Source organism: Cucurbita moschata, unplaced genomic scaffold (genome assembly GCF_002738365.1).
Source record: "Cucurbita moschata cultivar Rifu unplaced genomic scaffold, Cmos_1.0 Cmo_Scf00010, whole genome shotgun sequence".
Classification (NCBI taxonomy): Eukaryota; Viridiplantae; Streptophyta; class Magnoliopsida; order Cucurbitales; family Cucurbitaceae; genus Cucurbita; species Cucurbita moschata.
The window spans coordinates 3132025-3140536 of NW_019268526.1; the positions used below are offsets into that span (position 1 = coordinate 3132025).

At 39.5% G+C, this 8512-nt stretch overlaps 2 protein-coding genes across 2 annotated transcripts; both read left to right on the forward strand.

The window, feature by feature from the left end:
• Positions 1–56: 56 nt before the first annotated feature.
• LOC111448757 lies at positions 57–6077 on the forward strand. Its single transcript, XM_023088481.1, has 18 exons — positions 57–1421; positions 1504–1590; positions 1663–1867; positions 1966–2074; positions 2308–2400; positions 2538–2619; positions 2752–2811; positions 2888–2940; positions 3374–3540; positions 3812–4022; positions 4151–4208; positions 4309–4365; positions 4472–4720; positions 4848–4912; positions 5036–5092; positions 5166–5259; positions 5331–5471; positions 5550–6077. The coding sequence occupies exons 1-18, from the start codon at positions 444–446 to the stop codon at positions 5679–5681; spliced, it is 2898 nt and encodes a 965-aa protein (XP_022944249.1). The 5' UTR covers positions 57–443; the 3' UTR covers positions 5682–6077.
• Positions 6078–7020: 943 nt separating this feature from the next.
• Positions 7021–8512, forward strand: LOC111448764 (cyclin-dependent kinases regulatory subunit 1-like). The gene is made up of 3 exons (XM_023088492.1): positions 7021–7235; positions 7361–7421; positions 8074–8512. The coding sequence occupies exons 1-3, from the start codon at positions 7183–7185 to the stop codon at positions 8227–8229; spliced, it is 270 nt and encodes an 89-aa protein (XP_022944260.1). The 5' UTR covers positions 7021–7182; the 3' UTR covers positions 8230–8512.

An 8512-nucleotide genomic window follows, 5' to 3' on the forward strand; every position in this document is an offset into this window, starting at 1 on the left:
TCCTCTTCAGATTTGCCCTAATCTTTTCCGGATTCGTCTTCGAAGGGGTATTTTCGGTATTATGAAAAGTTGGTTCCGTCTTCGCCCTTTTCGTTTTGCGTTCTTCCAAGAAACCGGCTCCCCTGTCCTCCATTCTTTTCTTCCTCTTCTTCTTCTTCCCCAACCTAAAAACTCAATTCCCGACGTTCGACAAACCCTAATTTTCTTTTTTCCTTTGCGTGTGAGTGTTTTCCCTTCTTCTTATATCTACGTTTTGTTATTAAAGGAACGAAATCATAATCGGTTTTCATTTGGGGTTATTCAATTCAAAACGCATCGAAATCTAATCATTTACAGGCACATATTGCGCCACTGTTAATATCTTGTTCTTATTTTACTTTGATAATTTGTTTTCGAATTCGAAAAGCGGGATAATTCGAGGGGTTAATTGATCTATATGGTATATGGCGAACGGTACGGCTCCGGATGAGTTCGTGGTGTTGTCACGAGTCCGGACTGGTCTCAAGCGTGAGTTTGCCTTTGCTTTGAAAGTTCAATCGGAGATTTGTGGGTCATTAGGTCGGACTCGTTCCAGGAGGTTGCCAAATGCGATTCTGGAGACTCCTACCCCCAAAAGGTTAAAGGGCTCAGTGACGATGGAAACAAGTGGGGGCGAGGGGGAGGATGAGACTGCCCAGTTAAGGAGTTCTGAGGTGGGGAAGGTCGAGGAAGTGAAGAGTATGGAGGACATGGCGGATTCAATGAGTGAAGAGGCCAAGAGTGATATAGTAGACCTTGTAAGCGATGAAGAACCGAAGAGTCAGGTGGATGAATCTACGGGTGATACTGGAACTATGGATGAGACATCGAATAGTATTCGTATAGAAGAATCGAAGGAGGAACTGTTGGATAGTGAGGATCCAATCAGCCATGGGACAGTGAATTTGGCAAGGGACAGGGCATTGGTTGATGAAAAAATGGAGGCATCGTGCGAGGATGAGTCTAAGGATATATCTTGGAATGAATCTGAAGGGGCTTTAACATGTGGGGATTTAGGGAAGGAGGGTAAAAATGTTCTCTCAGAGGAAGCAGTGAGTCGGTCGGAATCGATCATTGTTGTTAATGGTCAGTTGGGAAAGAAGATGGATCAGCAGCCTCACAAGAGGTTTACCCGTTCGGCCTTAAATCAGAACTCGGAGTCCACGACAACGTCTGTAGGTGATCTTGCAAAATCTAATACGGGTATGACAATGCAAGTTATCTCAAATGATGCTGAAAACAAACCAAAGGATGCCCCTAGCCCCTCAGCTACACCTCCGATGCAGATCGGAATGACAAAGCCGAAGAATGTGTCGATGAAGAGATTTCCCGCCAAGTTAAAGGACCTTCTGGAAACGGGTATTTTGGAGGGACTTCGAGTGAGATACATTAGAGGTTCTAAGGTATTGGTTGAAATTGCAGCTGCTTTCATTTTTGTACATCTATATGGCTTTTGTCTTATCTTCTTATTCTGACTAATTTTAGATTAAAGCACAAGGAGACGCTGGGCTAGGAGGAGTAATCAGTGGCTCTGGGATAATTTGTTTCTGTAACAACTGCCAAGGAAATGAAGTGAGTTTTGTTTATGGTCAGATTCATGAAATTACTCGAGGAATTTTGTTAATCCATATCTGAATAATGCAGGTTGTTTCTCCTACTTTATTTGAACTACATGCCGGTAGCTCGAATAAACGTCCACCAGAGTACATTTACTTGGAGAATGGGAATACCCTCAGAGACATCATGAACGCATGCCAAAATTTTTATTTCGACCAGACAGAAGAATTCATCAGAAGTGCAATTGGTTGTTCCTTGGTAAAAAGATCTGCTATCTGCCTGAGTTGCAAAGGTTGCTTTTATGTCTGGTCGGTGTGTCATACCGTTCCTCTACTTGGTTGCTAGACCCAACAATCTAATGATTATATACTTTAATTCATTGTATCATAGGTCGAATTCCTGAATCAGACCCCGGGAAGGCGATGTTACTTTGCTGTTCATGTATGGATTTGAAGAAGCCTCATGACAGCCCCATTCCCATAATCTTCAGTAATGAAAGGTGTTCTTACTGATCAAGATGCTTTCTCCATTTAGTAGCTTATGACAACAATATAGATAAGGCCCCAAAGGTTACAACCTTTTTGGTGTTTGTAATGCTTTTGAAAATTTCTATCAATGAAAATTTAGAACTTGGCATATAAACTGATGGGAAGAATGCTCTCACGCATTCTGAAGATATGTTTCATGCTCTCATGTATTCTGAAATCCATTTCTTATATCTGTTTATTGCAGAACTCCAAAACCAAATTTACTTCCCAAGTTATCTGATACTGCATCAAAGAGTGGTTCCAATCGTGGTAAAAGTCATGGAAGATTAACCAGAAAGTTAGTGATTTGTTCCTTTCATAAATTTCTTGTGTCACTTTGCTTGTGTGGACATGTTCTGACATCTACTCTTTCTTTTTTTTTTTCCTTCTAGTTATAGTTTATTTCATGGACATTATCTAACATCCTCCTAACAGGGATCTAAGGCTGCATAAGTTAGTGTTTGAGGAAGATATATTACCCGATGGAACTGAAGTTGCATACTATGCTCGTGGGCAGGTCTTTTATTTTTTTATTTTTCATTATTTTATTTATTTATTATTAACCATAGACAAATAATCATTTAGTTCTTCTAATTTGCATGTTATGTATAGTTAATACATTTATTTATTCATCTTTTTCTTATTGTAGAAATTGTTGGTTGGGTATAAAAAGGGATTTGGTATTTTTTGTAGCTGCTGCAACTCTGAGGTATTATTCTTCTGCTGAAACATTTTTGATCTTGAAGATTGCTGGAGTTTTGATCTGACTTTTGCTTAATGATTAGGTTAGTCCCTCGCAGTTTGAAGCTCATGCTGGCTGGGCATCAAGGCGCAAGCCGTGAGTACTTGCTTCGTTCATTTTGATATTGTCTATCCTTGACATGATTTTCTTAAAGAAATGAACTCAAGATCAAGTTTTCAATTGAGGGCCTATGTGATCAAATTCTCTTTTCTTGTTTCTGGTTTCTCAATTTTTGTTTCTTGTTTTTTCTTAATAGAAAATCAAGAGAAAATGTGTTGGAATGAGAATAAGAAAGTAGAGTTTTTGTTTATAAGAGTTGTATATAATATCTGGAACGTTTCTTAGAAATGAGAAAGTAGAAATAGTTACAAAATGTCTACTTTTCTAAAAAACTAAGAAAGAAAAAGGCAATGAGAGATAAGATTGTAAATGAAAACTAGACAGATTGTTGTGGAGTTATGAAAGAAATGAAACTTTGTTGATATAATTAGTTTTATTTTGACTTGGCCTAGTGTACCTTCCCTTGCAGTTATTTGCACATTTACACATCAAATGGGGTGTCTCTGCACGAGTTGTCCATATCTCTATCGAAAGGACGAAAGTTCTCCTCCAACGATAACGATGACTTGTGTAGCATTTGTGCAGACGGAGGGGATCTGTTGTGTTGTGATGGCTGCCCCAGGGCCTTTCACAGAGGTGATTAAGCTTCCTGTTGAAAATGTCCTATGTTTGTGCTAGTTTGTCCACCTAATTATGAAAGTTCTCCCTCTCTCTCTGTAGTCCTACGTTGGTAGATTTGTTGATTAGTAACTCATTAATGCATAAATATGAGTATCATGATCAAAAAACTAAAATGGACACTGCGCTGCATTTATGCATCACTACACTTGGTACTGCAGAATACATTTATTCCCCCTCATCCAGTAATTATATGCACAATTTGACATTTTTTGCTTGGTCAATGCAGATTGTGTTCCTTTACCATGTATCCCTACTGGTACCTGGTACTGCAAATATTGCCAGAATTTGTTCCAAAAGGAAAAATTTGTGGAGCACAATGCAAATGCTGTTGCTGCTGGAAGGGTTGCTGGTGTTGATCCTATTGAACAGATAACAACGAGATGCATTCGAATTGTCAAAACTATGGAAGTGGAAGTTGGTGGATGTGCACTATGCAGGTTTTTGTTTCTTCCTTGAAAGCAGCTTCATTTTTCAAAAATTTCCACCTCAATATTTGTTGCATGCTTGGTTTTGCTTTTCTAATGTTTCTCCAAGTGTTCCTAAGTGGTAGTCTCGACTGTTGTAGATGCCACGACTTTAGCAAGTCCGGGTTTGGTCCTCGAACTGTTATTCTTTGTGATCAGGTATTATTCTTTGAAAGTTTATTTGTCCAGCAAGGTGTTAAAATCTTCCTTTTATCACTATTCTCGAATGTTAAGTACCAAATGCCAATATTTTCTCCAGTGTGAAAAGGAGTTTCATGTTGGCTGCTTAAAGGAACACAACATGGAAAATCTCAAGGTGTCCCCTTACACCATCTTTCACTGCAGATTTCGATTTCTTTTGAGTGGTAAATGTTGTGATCTGATATTTAAAATGTTGTGATCTGATACGACTGTTCTTGCAGGAACTTCCCCAAGGAAAGTGGTTCTGTTGTCCTGAGTGCAACAGGATAAACTCTGCACTGGAGAAGTTGGTGGCTTTAGGAGGAGAGAAGCTGCCCGAGTCTATTTTGGTCTCTGTTCAGAAAAAGATTGAAGACAAGGGTTCGGCAAGCATAAACAATCTTAAAATTCGATGGCGGGTCCTCAACTGGAAAATGTCGCCTTCTGATGAAACTAGATCACTGCTTTCGAAGGCCGTTTCTATTTTCCATGTGAGTGACTTTCATTAGACAATTGTCCTCTGGATCCCATGTTTCAGCTGTACCGATTAATATAGGTTGTTTCGAGGGCGTTTATTTTACTTCTTACCAACTGTTATTTTTTCTTTTGTAAATCCAGGATTGTTTTGATCCCATAGTTGACCCTGCCTCTGGGAGGGATTTCATTCCGTCCATGCTTTATGGGTAAAGAATTACACTCATATTTTCCTTTCATTCCCTCAATGATTGGTTCTTGCATCTTGCTATGAAGTTATGAAATATAGTGGGCTGTTGAGAGTAATCTTGGGTACTCTATTTGCCGTGCAGGAGGAACATCAGGGGTCAAGAATTTGGTGGGATATACTGTGCAGTTCTAACTGTGAAGTAAGAGTTCATGAAGTTTGCATTATATTGCTGGAATCTTATGTTCTTAAGCTAATCTTGTTCGTTCATGTAGTGAATCTGTCGTGTCAGCGGGAATATTTCGTATATTTGGGATTGAAGTAGCGGAGCTTCCATTAGTAGCAACAGATACCAACTTCCAAGGGCAGGTAGCTATCATCTTTCTTCCACCATGAAAAAGGTTTACCTCTTTCACTTAAGAAATGAACTCTATTTTCAGGGCTACTTCCAATCCTTGTATTCATGCATCGAGAGGTTCTTGGGATTTTTGAACGTGAAGAATCTCGTTCTGCCTGCCGCAGACGAAGCAGAATCGTTGTGGATCAACAAGTTTGGATTCAGCAAGTCGCCTCCTGAAGAGGTGCATTAATCTTGACAGTATATAGATCCACATGTTACGAAAAGAAATTACATGGATTAAAATGTTTTTCCATCACAGGTAATGGAGTACAAGAGACATTACCAGATGATGATCTTCCAAGGGACGTCGGTACTGCAGAAGGCGATACCGCAATATCGGGTAATTAATAATAGTGTTTCGCAAACGCAGGGAGGCGAAGAAGAAACATAGTAAAACTTCTAGGGGATGAAATTCTTTTGGTGTGGAAAAGCTATGAAGCAATCCCACATGGCCTCCTGATGAAATTGTTTTGTTTTTGGGTTTTGGTTTTGGTTTTGTGGGTGTACAGAAAAATGATCATACAACAACAACCCTTATGAATATGATGATAGGGTTATGAAAAAAAAGTTCCCTTTTTGGGCGGGTGTAGTGTACAGAAGAATGATTGGTTAGTTGGTTTGGAAGGGAAGGGAAGCTTTCCAAAATTTTGTATGGGCCTTTAATTCCATAGTGTAGTTTGCTGCGATGACTTATGGAGGTGTGTGTTTTAGACAGGCAAATTGAGCACAGCAAGCCAATAATGGAGTTCTATATCAATCATGAACAAATTAGATGTAGAATCCATTCCTGGTTGGTGTTTTGTTTCTTGAGAATATCACTACGAAACTGTGATGCGTGATGTAGAACTGAGTCTTTCATGTCCCGTCCCTTGCTTTATTGTGAGGGGGAGGGTGTGATACATGAAAAGAGTCTTCCATGTCCCGTCCTTTGCTTTATTGTGAGGGGGAGGGTGTGGTGCATGAACTAGTCTTCCATGTCCCGTCCTTTGCTTTATTGTGAAGGGGGAGGGTGTGATGCATGAACTGAGTCTTCCATGTCCCGTCCTTTGCTTTATTGTGAGGGGAGGGTGTGATGCATGAACTGAGTCTTCCATGTCCCGTCCTTTGCTTTGTTGTGAAGGGGGAGGGTGTGATGCATGAACTGAGTCTTCCATGTCCCGTCCTTTGCTTTATTGTGAGGGGAGGGTGTGATGCATGAACTGAGTCTTCCATGTCCCGTCCTTTGCTTTATTGTGAAGGGGGAGGGTGTGATGCATGAACTGAGTCTTTCATGTCCCATCCTTTGCTTTATTGAGAGCGAGAGGGTGTGATGCATGAACTGAGTCTTCCATGTCCCGTCCCTTGCTTTATTGTGAGGGGAGGGTGGCATGAGACAAGCTTATACTATTCATATGGGCACATGAAGCTTGTTGTTAGTCAACTTTAAAGTTTGCGACTTAAATAAGTATGGTAATTTATCCGTTAATACGATTAAATTTGATCAATACATAGAACCACTATTAAATATGTGTGGACAAAAAGCTGTAAATACAATTAAATTCATGAATTATCCATGACTCAATTTGACAGAAGAAACAACGTAATGGATGAGATATAAGAAACTTCTTTTTTATATATATAAAAATAATAATTGTAACACGTGGTAGAATTAGCCCTCCTTAACGAGTTACACGTGGCTATAAATGATTGGGCGACTTTGCACTTCATTACTTCAAATCGTGTATATATAAATAATGCGCCATTTTCGGGGGGTTGAGGAGGAGAGCCCTAGCTCAGTTTGAGTTTGCTGTTCAGACGTCGTTTCAGTTGGGCGATCGGAACCATTGAATGAATTAGCTTCATCTTCATCGTATTGTAATTGTCTCTGGAAGGTGAAGATCAAGCACTGACGGATGGGTCAGATTCAGTACTCTGAGAAGTACTTCGACGACATTCACGAGTATAGGTATTATCGTGTTCTTACTCGCTCTCAGTTTCCAACTCTTTAGTTTCTTGCTGTCTTGAATGATTGTTGGAAGTGTTTAATTCTTTGTCTTCAATGGCTAACTGGTGATTGAAAAATTGATGCAGGCATGTGGTGCTCCCACCCGACGTGGCAAAGTTGCTGCCTAAGAATCGCCTGCTCTCTGAAGTAAGCAATTTGGTCTAAGTAATTTTGAATTTATGCATTTTAAGAATCGCCTCCTATCCTCGGATTGTTTCGGAAGAAAATTAATTTCAATAGTTGGATTCTTAAAACAGATTTAGGTATCGCTACTCTCTATTTTGTATGTCGACAATGAAAAATAAATGTATTACATTGAGACTCTGTAAGAAATTGTTATTATGCTGTGGATGGTTTTTCCTCTTCTTTCTAGTCTTAGTTTTCATATGATCTTGATATTCTCTCTTTGATTTGGCTGATGGTTGTATGAAAGTTGAAACGGTGTTTATGAATGTTTCGCATTGAGAATCAGGGGTTCATGAATGTTTCGCATTAGACTAGACCCCTCCTAGCTTGCCAATTGTGCATTCCCTCTATGCAATTAGTGAGCAATAGGCGTCATGGTTGGGGACAGGCACAGGCACAGGAATATCATTATACCATCAATGTCTTTTAATATTCTTGAACTTGTAATCACTAAACTAAGCAACACAGGAATATCATTATACCATCAATGTCTTTTAATATTCTTGAACTTGTAATCACTAAACTAAGCAAAGTTGTGCTTCCCAAATCTGTTTGAGTACTCATTTAATGCAAGCGTATTGTTATACTCTTAGCCCTTTAATCCTTTGTGCAGAATGAGTGGCGTGCACTTGGAGTTCAGCAGAGTCGTGGATGGGTGCACTATGCTATTCATCGTCCCGAGCCACATATCATGCTATTCAGGAGGCCCCTGAACTACCAACAGCAGCAGGAGAACCTCGCTCAACAAAACGTGCTTGCTGCCAAATGACTGTTTCATTTCATTGATAATGTGAAATGAGAAAGAAAGCAGAGTCAATATTCAGTCATATAGAGGGTTCTAAAATGAAAAACCGTTCACAATTTCCTGGTTTCTGTGGTCAATCCTCCTGCTCAAAAAAACTGCTGGAGTTTCTATGTTTACCTTGAACTCTGTATATACACGCTTCTGTATCTTTGCTGCACTCTGCAATTTTATGGATTTAGAACCAAAGTGGGGTATGATGAATCTTGATCCTTAACTTTCTGTGTAGAGGTGAATTATTTATACGTTT